At 39.2% G+C, this 27,746-nt stretch overlaps 1 protein-coding gene across 1 annotated transcript in view; it reads left to right on the top strand.

Moving 5' to 3' along the window:
- ARHGAP26 (Rho GTPase activating protein 26) overlaps positions 1-27,746 on the top strand; it is a 174,101-nt gene that overhangs the window by 143,843 nt on the left and 2,512 nt on the right. Inside the window, exons 20-21 of the mRNA XM_029287106.1 lie at positions 11,522-11,632; positions 20,747-20,838. Of these exons, the coding sequence (XP_029142939.1) occupies positions 11,522-11,632; positions 20,747-20,838 (203 nt within the window). The remainder of the gene's footprint in view (positions 1-11,521; positions 11,633-20,746; positions 20,839-27,746) is intronic.

The following is a 27,746-nucleotide window of genomic DNA, read 5'->3' on the forward strand; positions in this document are numbered from 1 at the left end:
TTTTGATACCACTGAAATGTCATTGTTGATCTGAAAAGCAGACCTGGAAAACACCAGGAGGAAGAAGACAACCAGTGAACATTTCTAAGGAGAGAGATTCTTAAAAGAAGATTTTTTTTTATTATTATTAAAGGAGGAAAGGTCTCTGCAAAAGTCTACGGGAACATTTATATTTAACAACATGATACAAACAAACTAAAGAACAAATAAGGCACTGGAGAAAAATCAAATGTTATATCAGATAATTAGATATGTATTGAAGGGTTATTTTGTGCAATAACCTTATTTTGTGCAACTAAACCAACGAAAAAGAGACAAGGAGAGTCTGTTTGGAAGTTATTGAATTGGACTGAGAGCAGCTCAAAGTCCCTTTAACTACTCAGTATGGAATATGGGTTTGCTGTAGGAACAATTTCAATCTCATGAAATTATTTTAGAGTTGGAATATTTTTTCCTATAAAGATTTTGTGCAATTATCTAGAGTTTTATTCCCTCTGACAGTGAACCCCAAGAATTAGTGCTCCCCAGTTTTGGCTTCCCGCCTCCCCTGCTTAGGATGAAATCTTGTGTAGATATGTAGTACCCACAGCCTAACTACAGTAGAAACATGATTTTTAAAATGTGTTCTAGTTAGCAGGTAAGAAACTAAGTCAAATAAAAGGAAAAAAAGGTTCTTTGCATAATTATTTAGCTGCCAAATGGTTCTTAATGAAATGAATATATATTTCCCACCCAGTTTCATTTTTGAATGGAAAATTAGGAAAGGAAGAAAGAAAAAAATACAACTATTTTCAATTCCTTATTCACGATCGGGTCTGGGTAAAATTAGGACAATTTAGTCATGCATATTTTCAAATTTGAGATCCGATTTTATAGCATTGCTATAGGAATTGCGTGGCAGTTAGGGGTTTGGAGATGATATTTAAACTAAAAGATCAAATAAGAACACTTATGGCACAGAAGCCAAAGTGGTGGGGGGAGAGAGATTTGCCCTTGAGTTCATAGGTGGCATTCAATTTTGTGTTCATTTTGATCAGTTTATCATGCTATTTTGCCATCACATTTTCTGAATTACAGCATATAACATGCATCAGTAGTTTCTTAAATTAAGGGGATGCTGAGTCATGAAATTCCCTGCTCACAGTCGATGCCATATGGGAGAGATTTATATCCTAGACTAATGATTCTAATTTTGGTTACTTTGTTTCCTGGAGGAAGAAGCCTGAGGTCTGCTGGGGTGACAGGGGTAGGCAGCGGAGTGCTGAGCAGCTAAAAGCGGCAGAGATGGGGAGGTGGTTAATAGATGGGGGGGGGAATTACAAGAGAGGCAGTTGAAGCAGGGCAGAAGAATATGACCATGAGATGCTGGGATCAGTGATAAATGCAGGCCAGTCATCAGGCTCCCAAGTGTGATTGTGGACCACTGAAATGGCCGGAATTTTGAGCACCAGTCATAACTACAATTCGTTCAGCATTGCAACTTCACAGAACAAATGGTCGTCACCTGTATTTAATACAAGTATTACTTTCTCACTCAAAGCAAGAATATTGTACATAATGTGGTCATCTCCCCTCCATATACAGTAGTGGCCAAAATTGTGGAAACTTTTTGGGAAAAGTGTATTTTTGAGGTTTGATAGCTAATAACACCACTTTTTTGGGGGGAGTAGTACCATAAAATTATATATCAATGGAAAGATAATTTAATCAAGAATGTAATGCAACATAGTTTGTTCAATTATCTGTACTGTATTCTATGAAAAGGTATAGCCAAATAACCAGAAAAAGGAAGCACAACTTGCTTAGGTTGATATCAGGTAGCTTTCCTTCATCTCTTCCCGCTTAACAACTTGCACATCATGGAGTTATGGCGGCATCTGGGACTGCCTGGAATTGCTGTCACTAAGCAATGTGGACAAGTGAATCTCATGTTTTATGCCATGCCGGTCCTAATTGCTATCATAACTTGAGGACTATCTGTATTTGTATTGAGTCAATAAATTCTGCAAATTTTAGCTCTCATATGGCCTGCAAATTAAACCTATTTTTTGGAAATTTTTCGGTCAAGTACCTATGATGTGTCACATAGTTACTAAAACTTTGTGTGTGATGAGCCTCCAGGTAAAGTAATTCTATTTTCCTGATTCTACTGTATATTACTACTTTAATACGATGCTGATCGTCTCAGAACTCTACAAGATCCAAATCTAAAGTTTTGTATTCTAAGCGTGCAAAAATATTCCTTACAAGTGTGAAACATTGGTGGGTTTTTTTGCAGTTTTGGAACCAATTTTAAATGTGCAGGATGAAATCCAGTCCTTCCTAGAAGATGGATGTCTGCATGGGAGACTGATTAAATAAGATTCCATGGGTAACAAAGGAGCTTTCCTAAATTATCCTAAGTAGAGACAATAGCGGTGTGTACTTTATAGGATAAAAGGATCACTAAAGTTTTGAGAAAACTCTCAAAAAAATATCAAAATTAGGGCTCCTTGCCATTCTTAATGCCATTTAAAATGGTCTCTCATTATGGTACAGTTTTCTCTCTTGAATCTGGGTCTTGGTGGGGGGGGGAATATTAAATGCCTAACATTTTCTTCATAATGTTAACATGATTAAGTCAGGAGATTATGTCAGCTTTATTCCATACGCAATTCTATAGATTACATTTCTAAACTGTATCGGTCATTATAGGATCTGCAAATTGCCCACCTCCCCAATTTGTATTGATGCTATATTCATGTGATTTGTGTCTCAATCTTGCATGTGTGGAGTCTTTCTCTTCTTTGAGGTGTGTTTGGTTGAACAACATTAGATTACTCATTTCCCTTTCCAACAATGCCTTTTTGTCAAGAGAATAGGAAAACCTCCATGCTACCATCTTTGGAGGAAAAAGCATGTTTCTAGTGAAAAAAAGACAATAGCAGCAGTTTCCAGATGAATGCTTTTTTGGTTTGTGTGCTAATAACCTAAAATTAGAAAGCCCTCTGCATTCTCCTTTAGCGCAGAGCACTTGTGCTTGAGTGGTCATGGCGTATCCTTTCCATTAGGGGGCACAAATAGGCTTGTGTAGATGCTAAACACAATGTATGCATATACATTATTTACTTAGCTCTAAAATGTAGTATCTCCTAGGTGGACACAGTCTGATCTGTTAAATGTGCTAGGTTAACACGATTGTGTAGTCATTCTTACATATGCACAGCACCATATGTGCAGCCCATACAGCCAAAGGCTTTTCATTGGTGTGGTTGCTATTTTTATTTTTGCTTTTAAAATAATGGAGACTGAAGGGTTGGCCAGCAACTTTTGATATGTCAATTATTTCTCATTTTGCTTCAGCTAATGACTTATTTATTTTTTTATTGAATTATTGGATTTATATAGCTGTCCATCTCACTTGCATGTGACTTTGGACAGCGTACACAGTTAAAACCACTGATACAGAGTAGTCCTCAACCTACAACATTTAGTAACAATTCAAAGTTATAATATAATGGCACTGAAAAAGTGACTTATGACCATTTTTCACACTTATGACCGTTGCAGCATCCCCAGGGTCACATGATCAAAATTCGGATGCTTGGCAATTTGGTTCATATTTATGACAGTTGCAATGTTCCATGGTCATGTGGACACTTTCTGACAAGCAAAGTCAATGGGGAAGCCAGATTCACTTAACAACCGTGTTACTAATTTAACAACTGCAGTGATTCTTTCAACATCTGGGGCAAGAAAGTAAAATGGGGCAAAACTCACTTAGCAACATAAAATTTTGGGCTCAGTTGTGGTCGTGAGTCAAGGACTATCTGTAATTTAACCCTTAAATAGTTAAAAACAGAATGACAGAAGACAGAAATGAATGCTATCAAAGTTATAAAGAAGAGGAAGGGAATGAAGAGCTGACTTTCATGAAAATGCTATTGAAATGTATTTTGTTGACTGTTTGGGTATTATTATAATTCCCATTTGAATGTGCATTTGTATCTGTTTTTCTTTTGTAATTTTTCACAGCATTTGTCTAGGAAGGCAGCAACCGAATTTTATTGCCTGCCTGCCTGTCTGTTTGTACCCTTTCTGGAAGTAACAATGCTGAAGTCAGGATAACCCTCCTTTGTCCAATCCAGCAGGGTTCTTCTTATCCTCCAAGGCAATAAATGCATTTTCCCTGAACTAAAAAAAAAAAAGGAAAAAAAAGGAAAAGCCTTCCCACACTTTCCTTTTTCCATATTTAGTATTTGTAATTTCAGTTGACGTAAATCTAGCTTAGGCTGTTCCACTTCAGTGCTCTTGTCATATTAATCTAATCTTGCTTTTGTCAGTCACCATCCCAGAAAAAAAAATCTTTGTCCATTTTTGTATGCAGTTGCTGCTTTCTCCAAAGCTTGCATGTTCAGATAATTTTCCATTTTTAAAAAATGCTGTACTTCAACAACTGCACCTGGGTATCCTGGCCAACCTCATTAAATCTGCTGAGTGTACCTTTTTCTGGAAGAGGAAATTAAAAAAGTACTCAGGGGAATGAGGTTACAGAGGTAGTGGTATAAATTCATTACCCATCAAAAGAAATGCTAAAGCAAGAGGGACAAGCACATCCAGACCAGTCAGAGTGACATTTTTACTTTTTTAGTGGCTTAGAGAGATGGGACACCAATAGTATCAGAAAACAAGATTATTGTACGGAATACTTAAATATAATGGATTTTGAAGACTTGAATATGCTTAAAAAATGAAACATTGATTATAAATGTATTCTAGTTTAAGAGGGATAAGGGTTTTTTTTAGACAATATATTATTTCTGTCCTTTGTTCTTTCTGTTTCAAGATATGAAAAATGTAAGTGTTGGGATGGTTCATGTGAGGAAAAAGACTTCAATATATAAGTGTAATTCACTTTAAGAAAATTTTAACAGGTAAAAATGTTTTCTTTTGAATATTGTGGGGAAAATAAATTTAAATGAGAACTCTAAAAACAGGATCTATGATAAGGTGATCTAGATGATTAATTAGAAAAGAAGCTTAATAATGAGGTGGAGGATATTCGTAGATATTTAATTGTTATCTTTTAAAATTATCAAGAAATGTACTAATTTAAGGTTGATAAAAGAGAATATTATTGGAAGAAGAGAAAATCAAGGAAAAAAGCAACTATGTGGAATATGACTATAGAAACTAACTGTTATTGATTGTTTGTAAATACAAACCCAGACGACATACTGTTTACCAAATATTGATAGTAATTTTTTTTTAAAAAAACAATAAAACATATTTACATGAGAAAACAAGATTATTGTACTGCAAATACTACGTTTATCGCCAGAATATTGCAGCACATCATATGAACAAAAAACTGGCCATGAATTTCTAAAAGCGTGTGTGCGCTCTGTATTTCTGAAGGATTTAAGTACTCTTCAAGGGACAATAAATGATACATTTTTCAAAGTAAAGAGATTGCCTCCCTCCCCACATTAATGTTTCCAAATAATTGATATCATTTATCATTTCCAAATCATTGACATCATTTATCATCATCAAATAATTGATATCATTTAATGACAAGAAAGAGATTTTCCAGATACTAATCAATACAGTCAATCCAGTATTGAATGATTTCTTTGTGTTCATTTGTGGTATCATGTATTTGTCGCAAAAGTGATTTTTTTTCAAAAGAAAACTGGACTTTGTTTTTCCATGAGGATGTTTCGCTTTTCATCCAAGAAGCTTTTTCAGCTCTAAGAAGTTTCAGAGCTGAAGAAGCTTCTTGGATGAGAAGCGAAACATCCTCAAGGAAAAACAAGACCCAACTATCTTTTGAAAAAAACACTTTTGGGACAACCATGACCTGGATGACTGAGAATCTCCATAGACATTATCATGTATTTGATTTCCATATTCATGATTCTCACAAGCTATGTGACAGTGCTAACCCATCTCCTCCCATCCTAGCCTAGAATTAAGAGCTGGGGAAAGTATTTTCATTGACAAATGGAAGAGGATAAAAATCAATGTATTTTTGCTTCGGATGATGAGGAAAATAAATTTATCAAATTTATTAAATAGGATTGCTCTTTTTAATCTTACTTGAAAGCTGAAAACAATCAAAGTATTGTAAAGCATGTAAGCAAATTAAAGCCACGTTTTTGGTTTTAAAGGGGAGAGGATTGATTTAGTATATACTTAATTTAGATGAGAACAGGGTAAAAAAAAATTAATATTTAGGAGAAAGGAAGGAATCTAATATTATCTGAGAAATCAACTTTTAAAGACCAAATGGGGAAATAACATTTTGTATGTAAATTTACCTGTATACAATTGTGATATTTGCATGTTTAATGCGATTAATTTATATTAATATTCCTTTTGCTTTTTGGTTTGGTTCCTTGGCAATGAATAAAAATGCATCTTTTCTGAGGCAATCCTGACATTTCCCAGCAGTTGCAAGTACGTTTCATTCTCTGAATTTTGCTGACCATTGCTTCAGCATAGTGCTTCTTCAACTTAACAACTTAACAATGAGCCAGTAAATAAAAATTCAGAAAGTACAATTAAACACCTCTATTCTTGGTGTGTTTTTTTCATCTTTTAGAGCCTGAGAATTTGGGGGGGGGGTTTTTTGACTGCTAAATGATTATAGTCACATTTCTTTATGTCTTATGCATGCTCTGCATAAGCCAAGAATTTGATTGGGAGCGGGCTGTCCTTTCTTGCTTTACTCCATTTAGACTAAAAGATTCACCTGCCAACTTATTTATTTAAAAACTTCATCTACAACTTGAAGCAAGACTGAGGTGGCAACTGAACTCTGATGAAGGTAGAAAGGCAGAGGCTAATGTGGCAACAGGTTTTCACCAGATTACTCTTGGAGGCCCCCCATGTGTATTGGGCATGCCTTTACATGTATATTGACAATCAGTGGGTGACATTGTGCTTATGGAATGTGAGAAAATGAGGCTGAGGCAGAGAGCAGACTATGGCTGGTGAAGATGGGGAAAGTTTCAGAGGACTATGGATCACCAATGGGAGACCCTATTTTGAGCAATCATTGCTTTGCAAAACTGCTCTAAAAGAGACTAAGGGGTGGCTTTCAATTTCGCCTTCGTGAAGGAAAAGGAAGCATGTACTACACAGAGACAGAGGTGGGCCCCTGCAGGAGTTTTCTGTTTTTGTCAGTGTGCTCTCCTAAATCCATTATTTCATTTTTAAAAAAGTTTGGCTTGCAAAATTCACTCAGTCCTAGTTTTCATTTTTTTTATCTGCCCTTCCATTGCTTTCTTTGATGTTCATGCTATATTTTTCCGAACTAGAGGTTACAATCTGTCTTGAATAGACCTCCCCCCACTTAAAACAAGTTTGCCCATAAACTATGACTTATATTAAAACTGTTCTAATCTGGACAAGAATGCTCTTCTGGTGCCAAATTATGAACTGCTTTTTTATGATGAAGATATTTTCCCACAAGAAAACTGGAAGGAAGCCAACAGCAACTTTCACACTGTCCATTTCCTTGAATTGCACAGAAAGACACAGAAATCCAATATAAAACATAGGCATCATGGTTCCTATAAAGTATATTTTAAAAGATATCCAGGATATTTTTTTATTTAGTGAAAAGAGGGCAGTTATTGTTTGTAAGCAATTCTATTATTCAGAAAGCTATTGTTATTTCATCTAAAATTGCTTGGTATCTGGCCCCAACGGTTATCATATTTTAATAGTTTCCAGTGTTCAGTTATCGTTTTCAACTTTTTCTTCCAATACCAGCTATCAGTAGTAGATAACATCAAGCTGTGGCTTGGCCAAATACACTCCGAAGTTTGTATTTGCTTCAAAAGTAGGACGTTTAGTGAAATTATTGAAAGATATCATTAGCAAATCTAATGTATTAGTTACTTTTATTTTGGAAGGAGACTTTTCGTTCACTTGACTTAATGACCTTGGATTGGATTGGATTGGATTGAACTTCACTGGACTGGATTGGACTGGATTGGACTGGTACCAATAAAGGAGAATATTTGTAGCTCAGGGTTGAAATGAGGGGTCCTTGGTGGACTCTGAGCTTTGTTATTTTCTTGCAGACATTTCATTCTCAAACTAGGTAACATCATCAGTGCTAGCAGTCTTGATTGGATTATAATACACTGCACTGCATTACACTGGATCAGAGATAATGCTGTTCCATCAGAAATAAAGTTATCTGGATCAGTATTAAAAATATTAGTAAATATTAGTAAATATCATATTTTAAAAAATCAGTAAATGAAGCAGAGGACTGTTGAGGGTAAAGAGGAGTCAAAATTTCCAAAAGAAATAACATCAAACCCCTGCATATGCATATTCCAGCTTTCAGCTCAGGGCTATCTAAAATGGCCCCCACAATTGCTAATTTTGTGCAGAAACCATTTTGTAGAATTGAGGTTGCAGTGAATGGTAGTGATATAGGAGCAAATAACTTGATAGGGCTTAATTTCCTTAGCTTAATTTCCTTTGTACATATGAATTATTTCTCATGATATGGAGATAGTTGGTACCATATAGTAAGAAGCAATCCATGTGTCTAATTGGAAAGCATTATATAATTGTTGTTTGTTGTGATTTTTCCATGGAGAAGAAGTCTACTAGAAAGTATCATGGACGTGTCTGGATGTGCATTGTGTATACACAGATAATGAGGGTGTGCAAAATCCAAGGTGCTAAAAGAGCGTAATGGTATGAAGAGTATTTTTCTGTAACTGTTGATTTGTCTCAGATAAGAATTTAGCGGGTTAAATATTATTCAGAACTGAATAGCTCAGCTCTGGGCACATATTTACATATTGCTTTCATAGCAAAATGTTTGAATGCAGGCCAAACCAAGAAGAGCGATAAGAAACTCAACTGCAGTTTCTGGCCTCTGTTAACATGGAATGTGCAGCATTTGTAAATTTCTATTTGAGTCATTTTAATTTTTTTAAATAAACTTGTGCCAAATCACTCCCATGAAGCAATATATATGCACCTTAAATCATTGAATGAATTATCTTTTGCTGAGCTGACATCCCATAGCTCTCCAACAGCTAACTCAGCATACGTAGAATTAACTATTACAATGTTAGCTCTGATCTGGTGATCATTCTGGTATTTGAAAAATGTATTTTCCCTTTGGAAAGGGAATCAAATTCCTCTGACTTTAGCATATGCCACAGCCGCAATCTTGAAAAAGGAGCTCAAAAACTCTGCAGAGAAATTGGCAGTGACATTCTAATTTCTCAAATTTAACAAGTCTGTTTCTAAGATGTCTAAGCCTGAACAAAAGGTGGAAAATCCAAGTTGATAGTCAATGGTCGCAACGTGCTTCGCAGGTTCCTTAGTTTTCTGTTGTCAAAACCCACGTATACAGGAATGTTGTAAAATTATCTAAGTCCAGTCCAGTTTGTATATTCTGTATTTGTTGCAGCTGTGAATGAATGATTGTAGGTATAACCAACGAAGTGAAGCGTTCCTTTTCTTGCAACGTTTTAATCAGTCTGTCAGCAGTTCCTATAAACAGATTCTACTTTGTGTGATAAAATCAAGAACTTAAATAAAACTTACATGCAAAACAAAAAGTCACAGCATGATATGCTGGCATTTTTCTTCTAGATGAGATAACAGACAGTAAAGCAAGCAAGCAAGCACGTCCTTAAGTAATGGCAAACATTTTGATGTGCACAATTAAAGACCACGGAAATAGGAACGGGTGGATTTTCCGTGTTTCAAATTCCTGTATCTTCCAGTCATTGTGCCAGGGGATAGACTGTAGCTGTACAGCTCAGCTGTTGCACAGAACAGTGTGGTAGCCTCAAGCAGGAAGTCAATTCTTAGCTTAATTTCTTAACTACTGTATTCTCCCTCCACACACCCCCAAGGGAGAGCAGCTTGCAGGATTTTTTTTTTTTTTTTGCCTCAGGTTTTAAAGTATTTTGGCTTTGGCAAGGTTATTGTGCTCTTCAGCATGGGAGAAGGCTTAGATACATATTTCACAAGCAGAAGACCCCGAGATGATTTTCTTTTCCATCTCTCCATAAGGCTGCAAATTGGCTGGCCGCTTGGATAATCTGCACCATTGGGGCAGATAATATGGAGCTGAAAGGCTGTGTGTTAACACACATGTCCTGTTTCTCTTTGATAATTTTTGTAATTAATTTGAAATTTGACATGTGCAAGTCCTTCCAGGTTTTTGCCCCCCCCCCAGCCCCCCACTTCCAGAAAAGCATGCCATGAGTAATTAATGCTGAAGGAGCTAAGCGAGTTTTGTAGTTTGACTCCAGTCCAAACAAGCCACGGGAACTTGTTAGGATTTCATTTAAGCCACTACTCATTGTGGCAGCAGATTCCTGAAAGAAACAGCCCTAAAAGTCTAGGACTGAAGATCCTATTGCATGGGAAGGATCACATTTCCAAACTATTTTTTATGTTTAAATAGGGGGAAACTACTTGAACTTCTAAGCACTCATATCTACAATATCTTATTTATGTCCTGAGCACATGAAACAATCCTGATCTTCTCTTGGCACAGCTTGTCTCAGTATGCATTTCTCAGCTGATATTTTTTAAGGACTTGAAAAGAATTACAGTAAGACTAGTATGCTTTCCATTAGCTAAATCAATGTGGTTTATGAATATGTACCGTGGCTTATATCTGTGAATCTGTCTGCATAGGGGGGGGGGGAAACCCTTCTCTGTGGAGTTTTTAGCTTTTCATCTCAGTTATTTCTCAACCTAGCAAATGTATACTGGAGTGTGTGTGTGTGTTTAATTTGTATTCTGGGGGTGGTCGAATTTGATTGGGAGCAAGCTGTCTGTTCTTGCCTTATTCCATTTAGACTAGCAGAGTCACCTGCCAACTTATTTGTTTAGTAAAAACAAATCCCTCTGGGTTTCCAGCGTGCAAGGCTCATTTACTCATAAATGTAAACAGGAAATCATTTTCACATGCTATGCATTGTGACCCAGAGAATAGTCCCTTTTTTTCCTGAACATACTATCACGGCAGGTTACTAATTGTATGAAAATAGGACCAGCATTTTCTGGTAATCAGTGAGGGATACTTGAAATAAAAGAGGTGGGCAGAGGGAGCAGAGGAGAAAGCATGAGTTATAGTGTAAAATGAGATGATCATGGGCCTTGGGATCTCCTTGCCAAGCATCTTCTTAGAGCAGGGATGGGCAACTACGGCCCCTTTATGACCTGTGGACTTCAACTCCCAGAATTCCTGAGCCCATTATGCTGGGAGTTGAAGTCCTTGTCTTAGAGTATAACAGGAGAATGGAATGCTGGGAAGGCTTGTTTGGGAGTAGGTCTGAGGGTGAGACAGGGAGACTCCAATGAAACAAGATGCCAGCCTTTAAATAATCTCCCCATTTTTCCATTTGGGGATTTTCTCTAATTCCACAGATTTTGGGGCAGGGGCACTCATTATTGCTGAGTCATGCTTTCAAAGAGGGGTGTTTGTTGGTGCTGTGCTTTTCTGTGTCTTGATAAGTTGTTTGGTTCTGTCTTGCAGCCCTCAGAATCCAAGTCCAACGTCACCCCTTTCACCGTCCTGGCCCATGTTCTCTGCACCATCCAGCCCTATGCCCACCTCCTCCACGTCCAGCGATTCATCCCCCATCAGGTCTGTGGCCCATTTGTGGTCTTGCTTTTTTTTTATTCCTTTGCTGCTGCTGGGCTGCTGCTTTTACATTTTAAGTTGATCTGCTTTTTACCACTGCCTTCCCAAAGCTCTGCATTAGGGCTAACCTTTTCTTGGTTTGCAGTCTTCACAGCTTCAAAAGAGGGAAATTTTAATATTGCATGACGCCCCTTCTTCATTGAGGGTGTAATGACTTGAGTAATGTTGGTATGCCTCCTTAAATGTTCCAGTTATGCCAGCTGAAGTATTGCCGTGGAAAAGAAGTGCAGTAGCTGAGTTTCTGTTTTATTTTCATCAAATTTTTGAATTTGGATACTTATTCTTCAACAGGTAAGTTTTCATTACCACTCCCTAGAAAGGAAGTGTAATAGATAAAAATTAAGGCATTTTTAAAAGTATGGCCCTAGGCTGCCAGTCTGGTTTTCCGCTCTTCTCTTTAGGTACATTGGTGAAAATAGCTTCAGGAATTTGTCAGTGGAAACTACTTGTGCCACGCAAGACTTGAAAATGTGTGTACCCCCACACATATAAAATGGGAAATTATAACATGATGTATTGTTCATATTAAAAAAAGCAAGTCGACCTTTTAAATTCAAGCAGGTTTGGTTAAATAGAATGCAATGATTTGATAAAGCCAAGCAAGTTTGTTGTGTTTTTGATATTTTCAGTTATTAATTCATTTTGCGTATTTGCCCAGAATTGCTTGAGAATTTTAGTTACCTTATCTTTCCAAAGGAATTGGTTCACTTATGTCAGAAATAGCATTCATTGCCTTTGTTGTGAAATTCCATGTCTGTCCTTTTGCACCCTCATAATCATAGTTCTGGATGATTCTATGTAAAATACTGTATACAAAAATACACTACTCCTTTCCCCAAATCAACTGTTCGGAATAGGTGACGAGAGAAAATGGTCCTTAGCTGGGTCCATAAGACTATTTGCGAAAGCTTGAAAAAAAGTAACAAAAAATACATCAGTAACTACAAAAACAAAAATTTGTTAATATATACAGTACTGTCTGTGATAACGAAGCATTTGCTTAATGAAGAGGTCTGAATCGGTGTACGTTGATTCCTACCTAGAAATATTGATCCTGTTGAAAACATTTGCATCAATTTCAAAGCAACCACTTTTTGTGATAGAAACACACAGTACTCTGGTATAATTTTGAAGTTTGGCAACTCATTCTGGCAAATCCAGATGACCATTGGCAGAACTGGGACAGGGGTGGTGCAACTATTTTCACCCTATATTGCTTTTGGTACCATTGCTCATTATTCCTTCTAGACTGCCTATAGGGACTAGAAGAGAGGGGCACATAGGGGTTCTCCTTCTTTTTCCATAGTTGGTCCCAGGCAGTGTTGATGAGAGGGAGAGTAAAACAGATAGCAGCACTACCAAGGAGGACCTTTTGCAGAGATCTATCTTGTGCATCAGTTACCCTGTTCCTCTATCAGGAGGCCCACCTCAAAACCACTCATACTTTGTAATACATCTAGATTACAAAAACAGCAGAATATGACTGCCTGCATTGAAGCTTGTTCCAAAGAAACAGCTAGTACAAGTATTAAAAGATGCCAATACCATAATAACAAATATAAGCACCAGCTCACCGCAAGAAACAAACCAACTGATGTACAGCACAGCTGCAATTATAACTGAATACCTGGAATGCAAAATCAAAAAACAAGAAAAAAATCCAGGCAGTGTACCACCAAAAACGAAGATCAAGCTGGAAAATTAAGATCTGCATGATAAGGTCAGATGCAAGTAAGCTAGAACAGATGAAAGAAAAGAAACTGAGGAACAAGAAAACAAATAAAAAAACCTGATCAAGAAATATCACCTAGAATTGAGGAAGCTTAAGGAGGCACTGGAAATAATAATGCATCAAATAATAGCCGTAGGCAAGTAGATCAGCAGATTCAAAGCTCGACTTGCACATTATAAGCAGAACCTCCAACTTCCGTCGAATCAGAAACATCTCTGTTAATCCTTCAATAGAGAGACTGCAATGAACCAGTCAGCCCCTGACAAAGAAACAACAGTGCAGTTCTGGCTGCAGCTAGCGAATAACCCTCCAAAAATACAAGAATGTAGGTTGATTAAAGGAGAGAATAAAAAAGAAGCTGAAATGAAAGAACTTGTAATAACAGTAGAAATGGTGGAGGAAGATCAAGAATTGGCCAGCAACAAGAAGATGAACTGCTGTTTTGGAGCTGAAATATCCTATGCCCGCTCGTTGCCAAATCCTTTAACACCATACATCAAGGATGTGACATTGAGGATTGGTTAACATCTGGCAAAACCAACCTGATAATGAATGGTCCAACAGAATTGGCTAGCAACTGCGGCTATTCCCCGATCTACGAGCACAACTGAGCCCCAAAATTTCTGTTCCTAAGTGAGACAGTTGTGAAGTGCAATTTGGTGGGATTTTGCGTTGCCTGTTGCAATGCCAAGTCCCAGGAGAAATCGCATGTATATTTCTACCAAAAAGTAAAAAAGAGAGAAAGAAATAGAGCCTGTTTCTGATTAAAACCCCATCATAAACCCCAATAAGCCACTAATACGAAATTCAGACTAAACTGAAGATTAAGATATGTCCCTGGATGCAAGCTTGTTATTCAGTATTACTTACTTCTGGCTTCATTTTGAACTTGAAAGCAGGTTGAGTTTTAACCAGATATGTTCAGGCAGCTTAAGATATAGTATTTAGCTTTGAATTAAAAATGCAAATCCCTCCTACCGAAAAAGGGCTAGGGTTAAAGTGCTAGTATGAAGTAGTACTCCATCAAAAACGGGGGGGGGGGGGAAGAAGTCATTATCTTCTATTTGATTATTATTGACTTCCTATATGTTTAGCCATCATGAACTGCAAGACACTTAGAAAGCCCTTCACAGCCACCTTGGGAAAAAAGCCTCTCAGAGCTGTGCTTCTTTACATTCTCCATCCATCATTCCACTTTCTCTGAGCCTGTGCAAAATGCAGTTTGCAAGTACGTAATTAAAGTTCTTTTAATATGCTCTGGATTAAGTCTGAGTATAGTGCAAGCTCTAGGACTTGGCACTGATTGTAAAAAGTGGAACACTCTTTTTTTTAAACAACAACAACATCAACCTGTGTATGTGATTTTTCTTTGGATCACTGTATGATGAACATGATGAGCATCAAGCATCAGGGTTAACATAATCCGTGGGCCCCAATCTGAATTTCTCTGCAATCTGATTATAAAGCCTATTTCTCTGGGACGTTGATTGATAATGCTGGGTAAATTGATTAGTTCATGGAAGTTGCACAGAGAGGGCATGCATATATTCAAGTGACTCAGTTTATAAACAAATAAACCATTTATCAACATCAAGCCTTCTGTTCGCATATGGAATAGCTATTATGCTTTTTATTCTGATGTAGGAATGGGGGGGTGGGGAGAGGCACACTTACAGCTCTTGTCCAAACTGTACAAGGTCACATGGCCAAAACTCGACTGAGTGCTTTCTTGGCCACATGCCATGCTTAAAGGCAAAAATTAAAACAAAGGACGGATTCGAAAGATCCAGGGCTCCTTTCTGTCCTTGATCATCCAAGTCCAGCTTTGAAGGGCAGCACAGCACAAGAGAAGGACACTGAAGTTGCAGAGCGCTGAGATGCCGCGAAAGGAAGGAAGCCCAAATTGGACCATGAATTGAAGGCTATTTTGGCAATGCCGCTACTTCAACTTGTTTTAATTATCAGAGAATGCTCTCTGCTTGCCTGCATTTTCCTGGGTCCCTTCCCATCTTCTAAAATGTTACACATTTTCCTGGAGAGAGGGGGCCTGGCTGTTTCCTGCCCACCCTCACTGCTTCCTTCTCTTGTTGAGGGTTGAACAAGCTTCCTGATTAAATTGATCTGACAGTCTTTGTGGCTTTCTCTTCTTTTGCAGAGCTAAGCAAACCAGTCGAACTACCTATTGGTGCGACTCAAGTAAAATTTTGAATTGTAAAGCCAAGTATGGGGAATAGAGGGAAAATGGCAAGGCACGTGATGCTTGAAGGGTTCATAATGTCTCGTTTTTATATTACTTTTTTTTTGTTTGAAAAGAAGGTAACTTGCATTGGAAATATTTGCAGATTGTGTCCATCGCTTTTCGTTTTGATTTCAGGTGCTACGTTTTATGAAAGGGTATTTTCTGCCCCTTTCTGAATAATAATTATTTTTCCCCCTTGCCAATGCAACTTTCCACAACAAAGAAATGGTTCCTTTTGAAATTTTCTCCCTGAATTTGACGCTCCCCAAATTGCTGCAAGAATAAGACAGAAAGACAGAGGACTGGTTCTAGTTGTGGAGCAGTTCTGAATAGGTTTCTTTTCTGCCATTCAAACTTTGCCTTGGAATCCCAGAGTGCCCACCTGCTATAATTTTGCTGCAGCTTTCCATTCCTGCATTCAGTCAATTTTTCCCCCTCCGATGGCAGGCTGTGCACAAGTGCTAGTGTGCTGTAAGACATAAGGTTTCTGTTAAGTGAATGGAAAATGCAATCGTTAAATGTAACATCTATTACATCTTAAAGCCTCCATGGAGAAATGGATTTTTTTTAAAATCATCTGAATTGCAGTACAATTAATTGCAGAAAATGCTTGGTTCACCGTAATCCTGATAATCTGCTTCAAAAAGCCAATATAAACTTGGATTAAATATGCTTTTGCTCTTTGGCGTGTTCTTTGAAGTGCAAATAAAATTTGCTGTCAAAGATCCTGATCATTATCAGGATTCTTGCAGACAAAGAATGGAAGTTTGCATTCTTTTAGAGAGTTGAGGCCACTTGGAGGTTTATCTGTGTCCTCTGGGTCCCTCAGAGGGGGCTGTTCAATTTTGACATAGAGTGGGAGGGGTACGACATCATCTATCTCCAGTCTACTACATAGTTCTTTCAGCAGTTCCAAGAAGGCTCCACACCCATTTGCACTACTCGGGTGATCCTGAGGATACGGATAAACCTCCAAGTGGCCTCAACGACTCTCTAAAAGAATGCAAATGACCACCTGTTTGCAAGGAATATAAATCCTTCCATTCCCCATCATCCAGTCAGAGCTGAAGAAGCTTTTTGGATGAGAAGTGAAACGTCTTCAAAGAAAAAAACCAAGTCCAGTTGCCTCTTGAAAAAGCACCTTTAGGCACCCCAGGCTTGATGAACATTTCTCCTCTGAAGCCTCTATTTGCAAGGGGAAAAAATTACCAGTTACCTTCACTGAGGAATTTCATGCCACTGAAAACAGCAGCTTTAGAGTAGTATCTTCATTAAGACTTCATTAAGAGTAGGAAGAATTAATCCCCCACACTTACCTGTTCCACAGATGTTGCTTGCATGCACAAATGCATTTCATGGGAAAATATGCATCTCAAGCCTTATCCAGGAAAACTGTGAGTGTGTATCCAAGAGCCACTGCTAAATATCATCTCAAACAAGACACTCTTATAATGCTATTCATGTTCCTCTGTACGAGTGGGAAGATAGCACACTGCGCATGTGAATAGTTTTTCCAGAAGATGTTTCCTTTTATTTAACCATGCCATCATCTTTGCTTTCCTTTATTTAAAGCTCTTGATAGAACAATTGAGGTTCAGTTTACTAAAGTTAAGAGGCCGGCATTGTTGGACGATTTAAAAAACATCTGTTGCAGATCTTCTCATTTGTTTCAGGATAAAGCTGGCCTGGTATTTTCTGATATTAATTATACTGTTGTCCAGGTCATCTGGTTTTGTCTTTACACATTTCTCAGCAGAGGATTTTCAAAGACTGTAAAGGAGCTCAAATTTAAATACCATATTTTCCATTAGCAAAAAAAAAAAAAAAAAGCACAGTCTCCATGCCACAATCACTAATGCATATGGCTTTTTTTACAAGGCGAGGGGGAAGAGGGAGGGTAAGTAAGCAAAGAACTAAAACTAATTAAAGAAATTCCTAGAGAAAAGTAGACAAAGAGATGGAGTATCACCAATCCTTGGAAACTAGGAGTAACAGCCCATTCCTCTTTTTTTTTTTTTTTAGCCTCTATGACGTCATGGGATCAATTAGAATAATTGTGCCTGATCTGCCAACTCATCTTCTTTTGCAATCCATAGATTACAATTCAATGTGTTTTTTTTTAGAAAAGAGAAAACAATCTTTCCTCTCCTCTCTTGGTCAACAAAAAAACTGTTCAGGAGAGGCTTAGGACCCATCCTAAAGGAACAGGAAGGCAGGTCTAAACGTTTCATCTTAGGATCCTATGATTAGGAGTCATAAAGCTACTGAGTCCAGTCGAGCAGTCTGCCCAGTGCAAGAATCTAAACGGAAACATTTTGATTGTGGTCTCCTGCCTCAAATACTGAGTTGGTCTTCCTTGACGTAACTGAAAAGTCAAGTTTTCGTAGGGCTCCTTGACTCTCCAAGAATAAGGAAAAAAGCAGAGGAAAAATTGTTCTTCAAAACTTCTCTTGATGCAAGTTTCCTATTGGCAAAATTGGTACTAATCAACAAACATATACATTAGGCACTCAGCTTTGAGCAGAAGACTCCTAGAATTTTCACTATCTGAAGAAAAAAAATGCATGACATCAGTTTTTGCACCTGATGTTTCCAGTTGTGGGAGATGTAATAAAACAAATACTGAATGTTCCCTTGTCTATATCTCCAACATAAGGAGCTCAGAAAGTTAATTTTGGTTTTTTTCCCTATTTTTTATCATGGATTTGTCAAGTGTTTTCCAGCAATGCTTTTTTTTATTTATTAGTTCAAAACAGTAGCTATAGAGTTAGATTTATGGATGCATTATTTTATGGCACTGGAGTCCCAATTCCTAATGCTGGTAATAGCATATATTGCAATACATTGTTTGGGGCCCACCTAATGAAGGACCACATCTTTTCATATTGGCCTCCAAAATCTCTAAGATCTTCCCTTGAGAGCCATTCCAGCTATCCTCATCCAGGGGCATTTATGCAGTTCCCAAGGAAAGATTTTTTAAGCGGTACCATTCCACCTTGGAAATACACTTCCCAGATATTATTTTAAGGCCTGCTGTATAGTATTTTTATGTACCCAATGAAGAGCTTTTTATTCACCCAGACCTGTTAAGGTTTACTTTAATGTTTTAGATCTTTAATGTGATTTTGTGATTGTATGCTTTATATATTGCCTTATTATTGGAATTGCTTGACTATGTGCTAACAAGTCAGTGGTCATTTTTAGCAATTGTAGACAGTATATAGAGTTTCTCTATCCTCTCCCCAACCTGGTCCCTCAATTCTTCCATTGATGCACCCATCACCACTGTAACTTAGGTCATTCCACTTTGCTGCTGGTCTTTCCCTTCTTCTCTTTCCTTCCAGTTTTACCAGCACTAGAGCCTTCTCCAGAGAGTTGGGTCTTTGCATTATATGTCCAAAGTAGAATAATTTGGGCCTGATTATTTGTGCCTCAAGTAAGAACTCTGCATAGTGGGGGTTTTTTCCAATTATCCCTTTGTTTGTTCTATCCATGGTGTTCTCAAGAGTCTTCTCCAACAATGTTCTCCGAAAAAACAAAAACAAAAAACAATTGCAACCAGCCTGCCTTCCCCTGAGGACCTGTATACTGCATGAACCAGAAGGAGGGCTGGAAAAATATCTAACAGACCCTTCACATCCTGGACATAAACTGTTTCAACTTCTCCCCTCAGGACGCCGCTATAGAGCATTGCATGCCAAAACAACTAGACAGATACTTTTCCCTCTGTGCCATCACTCTGATGAATACCTAATTCCCACAGCACTGTCTTAGGCCTAAAGATATTTACCCACGTAGTAGGCTGTATTGCTATTATCCTTCTCATTTCTCATCTTTTCTCATCTTCTCATCTTTCCTACTATCTCATCCTTTGTTTGTATGTACACTGAGAGCTTATGTACTGGAGACAAGCCCCTTGTGTGTCCAATCACACTTGGCCAGTAAAGAATTCTAACCTATTCTAACACCAGACTTCCCAAGTGTCAATACTCTTTCTATCCTGTTTCATCAAAGTCCAACTTTAATTTACATAGAATGCACAGGTAAAAATTGCTTACACTGCTTACACTATGGTCTTTGCAGGTAAAGGTGCATCAAGGCCCCTGAGTATCATATCTAAGGCCTTCATGGCTACTCTGCCAAGTACTAGTCTATGGTCTATTTCTCAACTGCTTGGTTTTGGTTTTATTACTGATGGTTGATTCTAAAACACAGACGCTACCTACCACTACAGCATTATTGCTGGTACTCCTGATTTTTATCCTACATGTGCATTGTTTTCTACTGGCACTATTATATGTTGTTTTTATGCTGTTTTTACAAGTTTTGTATTATTACATGATGTATTAAGAACTGAGACTTTATTAAATAAATAGTCAACCTATGGATCACCGGACTTTACTGGCTTCTATTTCATCAAGTTATAACTTGTTCAGTTAAGGGATGCAGTTAAAAGTCTACAGCAGATGAATTAGTGATTAAGATAACAGTAATTCAAGAAATGACCAAAAAAAACCCCCAAACCTGTGTTTACCAAATCTTCAATTCAAGGCTGTTGCAGCACGGAAAAGCTGTTTGTACCAGTCTTTAGCTGCATTAGTTTCAGTCAAGCCACTGACTAATTTTTTTTTTCAGCAATTCCTACTCCAAAGAACAAATAATAGTTGGCTTTGTAGAATTTGCATTCCCAGTATTCTGTCTCTGATTTGCCTTTCACATATTTCGGACATTCTCTGAGGTGCTATTGCTCATTCTGTTGGGCAACAGTATGTGTGTTTGTGTGTGTGTGTGTCTCAATCTCAAACACTGCAGATAAGTCTAAGCAGGATTTCCAGAATGGTGAAATATGGTTTGAAGAAGAAGTATTGCCTCTTTAAGTTTTAGCTTGTTATCTCAAATGTTCTTCATTTTTCTCTACTCTGACTGGTTTTTTTCCCCTTCAGCTCTGCGTTTTGCTAGTTGGTAGATTTGACATACATTTCAAATATTTGCCAGAAGAAATATTGAGAAATGTTTGTGCTTGCACACGTAAATATGTATCAGCTTATCTTCATTCTGATGTTTAAAATTATTACTGTTTTCACAGTTCTCCATGCCGCAAAGCTAGAGCCTTGTATGCTTGTAAAGCAGAACATCACTCAGAGCTGTCCTTCACTGCAGGGACCATATTTGATAATGGTGAGTATCAGAGTAGGGTTATTCCCTTCAGTGGAATGAAAAGTGATTTTAAGGGATGGAAGGCGGGCCCCATGTGCTAAAACCTTGTGTTTGACTTCAAGTAAGGTAACCTAAGTTTTGATCTTATCAGAACTGGTGATAAAGGGAAAAAAAGTACTTTCTTGCTTTCTGACACTGCTATTTTCAGTCTGAATTTTTGTTACTGAAGGATAGTTAGGTTTCTTTTATAAGAATAAATGCTGAGTTGGACTCACTAGAGAGAAAGCTTCTAGGGATGAAGGGAGGCATTCAATATAGAGAAATGGAGACCCAGAATATGCAGCATCTCATTCCCAGGTCTGAACATTTGGATACTCCAGCCAAATGCATATTTTTAGAGCAGCTTTTCCAACACCACTAGATCATAATGCAAGTTACATTTAACAGTGCTCACAGAATTATAGATTTGTGAAGGACATAAAATCCAACCCTCTGCCGGATCCGTAATGTAGGATAAAATTACAGCAGCCAAAACAATTAGCCTTCCAGCCTTAGTTTAAAAACCCTGCCAATGAAATAGAGCCCACCGCAAATGGTCTCACAGCCAACAGCCTCAGCCATGAGGGAATGTTTAAAAAGAAGTGGTGGACAACCTATAGGATGCACAACCGCTTTTTAGTATAGCCTCGAATCCTCTGGTATAACACGGCTGGGATTTTCTGCACAATTTCCCATCCTAGATATACCTTCGTGGAAGGAAGGCATACATGGGGCTGCACTGCTCATATTGGGATAGAGGTAGACATCCAGAAAGGCAGCATGGGAGGACACATATATCTCTTGCTTGCAATGCAAGCATTTTTGGTCAAGAAAGTCAAGTGAATCCTGTGAGAAATTAGCAGCTGGTAGAGGTCAGAGCTATCGCCAGCGATTCGTGAAGACAGAACTGAATTTGCAGCAATGTAAGATTCATGATTTTGTCTTTGGTCTGAGCCCTTCCTTCAGTTTCCTCATCAGCACACAATTCCCAAAGGGACACACTAGGAACCAAGGAAAAGGAGGTGGATTTGAGAGCATGTGGCTCTCAGGCATCTCCATCTCAGGTACAATAAAGGTCCTTCTCTGTATATCGGGTTTTTTTGGAAAGACTCTCCACATTTATGAAATATACTTGGTACAGATACACATACACAACACACATACATACACAACACACACAGAGGGAGAGAGAAGGTCTTATATGTTATTCCTTGAGTGGTCACATGATTTTCCTCTTCTTAATATTTTAAGATGGTTTTATAAGATACGAATACTGTTTCTTTGTTTCACTCTTATATGGATCAACGTCTAAATCTCAGAAAGAAGTGCTCCTTTGTTTTGCTTGGTTAGCTGTAAGAAGTACTTGGCTACTTTTAAAAAGAATGGAAAATAAACTAGGTTCAATATTGAAACAAAATGTTTAATATTTACACAATTCAGTTCTCATTCGGAAAAGGGTTCTTTTGAGCGTGGGGTTTTTTCCTCATTTTCTTTGCTTTTATACCTACATACATCAGATACAATGAAATATCAACAATGTACAGATTAGGATAGAAAATAGGGAAAACATGCAGATTAGAAGTAATCTTGTCAGAATCTATATCTATATATGGTAATCCCACCCTCTCCCCAATGTATTTGTTAGACTTTTCTGCAAATTTGTGTGTGTGTGTGTGTGTGTAGAAAAGTCTAACAAATACATTGGGGAGAGGGTGGGATTATCATTGGAGTCTTCATAAATGTTAAGACTCTGAAGAAAATTTTTGCTTCCTTCATGTACTGGAAGTGAGATACTGTTAACAGATTAGGGCAGTGATGGTGAACGTATGGCACAGGTGCCAGAGGCGGCACTCAGAGCCCTCTCTGTGAGCACGCATGCCATCCCCCCGCCCCGCCACCCCATGGCCTCACCAGCAGCCCCCTTGGAGGAGACTCGCCCCGGGCGCAGCCTGCGCAGAGCAGTGCAGCCAAGGACATGGCAGCCGGGCAGAAGGGACAAGACTCCGCCCTCGTGCCCCATCGTGTACAGATGCTGCTGCAAGGCACAGACAGAAGGCATGGCCACCATGATGCTGCTGGGCCGCCTGGGCGATCTGCTGTGGTGGGCCGTGGAGGTGGTGGGTGGCCCTGCGGGCAGGAGAGGCAAGGGCGGGACAGGGTGAGGCGGTTTTTGGGCACTCGATCTCTAAAAGGTTCACCATCACTAGATTAGGATAATTGGTCCTGATTCACTCCTGGGTCCAAAATGTGATTCAAGAAACAGAATTCTATCCTCAATGGACACATTCTCTTTTGTTTCATTAAAAGAAAACCCTCCTCACCTTGCCTCTATTCTTTAACTGTTAAAGTGATTGAAATCAAATCATTGTGTTATTGCCACAATTGTACATTGTATATTTACAGTGTATATTTATTGTATATAATTATGCATTGTATAATTATAAATAATTATAAAGAGGCAATAATATAAGACACTCTTTGTATCTTCTTTCCTGATTAGCCTACAGTTCAGAATTTCTTTGAGCCCAAAAGTACAAGAGACATTATGACATAACCATACAGGACCTACTCTAAAAAGAAGTAGAAATAGGCTAGCTGCTTGTGTAAAGAAGATGAGAGGAATTACATTCCTCTCTCTAATCTCCAACTTGAAGTTTCCTGGCCACCACTTCTGGTGACAGCAGTTCGAGTATCTCTCAAGACGGATCACAGCCTTTTATGTAATTCCAGTATGACTTGTCACAGAGACTTTCATTTGGGCTAATCTTTTGATTTCTGCATTTGCTTAGACCAGTGATGGCGAACCTTTTAAAGACCGAGTGCCCAAACCGCAACCCAAAACCCACTTATGTATCGCCGGGTGCCAGGTGGTCATGGGCCACTGGGTGGGCGTGGCTGTGGTGGTCATGGCAGATTGGGTGGGTGTGGCCAAGGTGGGTGTGATCACCTCGATGTTGCTCGTGGGGAGGGATGCCTGTGGGGGCCGGGCACGGTTGGCGGAGATCCCGGGGGTCTCTGGCAGGTGGGGCAGTGGGCAGGAGGCTCATCCTGTGGGGTAAGGCAAGGTGAGGCGAGGCAGGGCGGGGGTGCCATTGTCACAGGGCAAGGTGAGGCAGGGGCCGGGGCAGCTGCTGCCTGACATTATTGGCCCCTGCACACAGAGGCCAGTGAGCGCATGGGTGCTCGGATGCATCCGGCCACGTGGGACCTCAGCGAGTTAGCGGGTGGCTGGTTGAAGAGGGACAGTTGCTGGGGCATGGCGCATGTGCCTACAGAGAGGGCTCTGAGTGCCGCCTCTGGCATGCGTGCCATAGGTTCGCCACCACTGGCTTAGACCATAATAATACCTGAAGAATCCTGTCCCCATAATCTTGCTACCTTCTTCTAAATGCTGCCAATCTGATCTCAGGATCACTTGAATATGAGAACAAATCTATTGATTATTGAAGCCAATGCTCCTCTCTTTGAGCCTTGCTGGAGTATTTAACTGCTGCGATGGTGCAAATGGTTAGAATGCAGTATTGCAGGCTAATTCTGCTGACTGCCAGCAGTTCGATTCTCACCAGCTCAAGGTTGACTCAGCCTCCCATCCTTCCAAGGTCAGTAAAATTTAGGAGCCAGATTGCTGGGGGCCACATGCTGACATTTGTTAACTGCTCAGAGAGTGCTGTAAAGCACTATGGAGCAGTATATAAGTCTAAATGATATTGCTATTTAAGATATAAGCAAACACCAAAGGTTTTTAAAGTGCTTTCCCAGCCCATGTATTTTCTGGTTTTATAAATCTCAAATTACTCAAGCATTATTCTGGTTCTAAGCCAGTAGATTTTTACACAGCAGGGTAGCAGAATATGCGCGATTTTAAAATTAAGTGTAGATGCTGCAGGAAGCATTATCTGTAAAGAGAAGAAATAGTTCTTTCAGAAGGTTAAGGATTAGCCTTTATTGACTTCTCTGACTCTTGAAAGTTGGAAGTATTCAAAAGATTTTTAAAAGAGAAATCCAGGCTAATTTATCAAGAATAAATAGTGTGTTTAATTTACAAAATACTAGGCACAGTTGCCAACTCATCAACACCCAATCTCTATTTTTATTGAAATACTGACTCATAATTTATTATTTCTTAATAACAATTCAGACTGAGGTGTCGTAGTGTAATTACTTTCTTGTGCTAATGTATATTGTTTGCCTTAGGTTTAGAGAGTTTAATCTAAGATTACCCTGAGAAACAAAGACGGCTCCATTACTTTCCACATCTTTCCAAGGGTGTTTCTCTTGATGTCTTGATTGATGCTTCCCAGCTGTCCTTGTGCTTAATGTCTTCTTAGAATTTAAGGAAGTAAAGGAAGGGCTTTGTCAAAGACAACTATAGGAAGTTTCTTTAATGAGCAGGTCAGCAAGAGATTTTTGTATGAAGTCCTGTTCGCTCCCAAGAGTGGGTTTTACATTATCTGCATAGAAACAGCAATGGCTTCTTGACAATATTTCCTTCCTTTTTGCCTTCCTCCTCCTGAATGGGCAGGGTTATGTAACCATGTTGTCATTAGTGTTTTTCATAAACAGGAATATAATTTCCTAAGGCTTGTTAACTACATAAATACGGAAAGCTAAAAAAAGGCTAGGGGGATGATAAAGAAGAGAGGTTGTAGGAAGAAATATAACACAGAGTGGATTTTTAGTTTAAGATATAGCCACAGTGGGAAAGGAAAGGAAATTAAACCTCAGCGCTACAGAAAAGGCGATATTTTAGAGGAAATATGAATAAAGAGGATGAACTCTTGCTGCGACTTTTTCCTCCTGAAAAAAAAAAAAACCCCACCAAAAGTCATAAAGCTGTGTAGGATTAAAGGATTCTTCTTAATTTTATTCTTCTTTGGTCTCTTCATCTTCAAACTTTAGGTTGTAAGCTGTGTGGACTAGGTGAAGGGAAATCTCTTTGTTCATGAGCTAGTCTTTGAAGTTCTATTAACCCTGGAGATGCAGGTTATTTGCCATTGAAAGTAGAGTGACCAAATTATCCTTGAAGAAATTAAACAGAAGAGATAGCAATAGCACTTTAGACTTATATACCGCTTCACAGTGCTTTACAGCCCTCTCTAAGCCATTTATAGAGTCGGCATATTGCCCCCAACAATCTGGGTCCACATTTTACTGACCTCAGAAGGATGGAAGGCTGAGTCAACCTTGAGCTGGTGAGAACTGAACTGCTGGCAGTTGGCAGAATTAGCCTGCAATGCTGCATTCTAACCACTGCACCACCACGGCTCTTAACTGCAGAACATAGAGATAGGTGGAAGCTTTTCTCTTCTGGCATAGAAAAGTGTTGGAAAATGATGAATCCTTATCTAGTATTTCTGTACGATTGTTCCTCTGTTCTGGGCCCTTTATTGCTTATTCCCTACGTTTCTTGTTCTCCCTTCAGCAGACAAGAAAGGCAAATATACACGTTCCAGTATAATGTTGGAGATCTAATCTAAGTCAGTCACTGGGACCAGAGATTTATTTTTCCAAGCTTTCAGACTTGTACTGGAGTCCATCCTCAGGGAACTTCTCTCTCTCAGTTTAAATTCTGGAACACACTCCAGTCACACATTCTGGAGAGAGAGAGAAGTCCCCTGAGGATGGGCTCTGAAAGCTTGGAAAAGTAAACCTTTGGTCCCGGTGGGTCTTGCAAGTGGGTCTTGCAAGAAAGGTATTCCTTCATCTGCTTGGACTTCCTAAATTGACAGGAAAAGCAGTCTGGGCATGGAAGCCAAAATGGTTGCCTCTTCCAAATCAGGAAGCCTGGACAAGCTTCGAGGGATAGGTAATAACTGTGAGCATCCAGGAATGATCCAGAGCTTTTCTATATTCAAGAGGGATGCTGTTATTCTTGACTTACAATCATAATTGAAATCACAATTTGTAAGTTGTGAGGGTGGTTAAGTACATCACCATGTAACATACATGATATTATGGCCATTTTTGCAGCAGTGAGAAAGTGAACACTGAAATCGGAAAGCAAACTCACTGTTCTCTATAGGGCAGTGATGGCGAACCTTTTAGAGACCGAGTGCCCAAAAACTGGTCCCGCCCTCGCTCCGCCCCCATCCCACCTGCTCACAGGGCCACTCATCGTCTCCAGGGCCCGCCGCAGATCGCCCAGCAGCGCCATGGCCACGCCCTCTGCCCGCGCCCCGCAGCATCAACTGTGCACGATGGGGCGTGAGGGCAGAGTCTTGTCTACTCTGCCTGGCTGCCATGTCCTTGACTGCACTGCTCCGCTTGGGCCATGCTCGGGGGTGACTCTCCTCCAGGGGGGCTGCTGGTGAGGAGGGGATCACGGGGGAGGCAAGGATGGGGCAACGGAACGTGTGCCCACAGAGAGGGCTCCGAGTGCCACCTCTGGCACCCATGCCATAGGTTAGGCACCACTGCTATAGGGCATTTTGGGCCAGACATCAGTAGTAAATGCTGTTTTCCCATAAAAACTTGGTGAGCATGTGATTACAAGACACTGCAAACAGCCACAGACTGGCCTGGTATCTAGCACCCAAAATGCAGACATGTAATTGGGGGGGGGAGCAGTTGTCTGAACTTTGAATCCAGGTCACAGGTCCCTTTTTCTGGTTTTGTGGTCACTAAACTACCGATCATCAATCAAGGCCTGTCTGTAATTCAATCTGTGTCCTCCTGTAGTTGAGAACAAACTTTTTTTTTTAAAGTACTGCTGTAAATTATATAAACTCCACTCCATGCTGAACAAAAGAAACATGTCTTTAATATTTAATACATTTGTGGTTCAGCTGTAAAGTGAAAGAAAGACATTAATGCCTGATTTCAAGTGATAAATAGAAATGAGTAAAATCTCTTCTGCTTCCATTCCTTACCAGAAAAATGTGGCTATAAAT

Source organism: Protobothrops mucrosquamatus, unplaced genomic scaffold, assembly GCF_001527695.2.
Source record: "Protobothrops mucrosquamatus isolate PMUCROS unplaced genomic scaffold, P.Mucros_1.0 scaffold_245, whole genome shotgun sequence".
Classification (NCBI taxonomy): Eukaryota; Metazoa; Chordata; class Lepidosauria; order Squamata; family Viperidae; genus Protobothrops; species Protobothrops mucrosquamatus.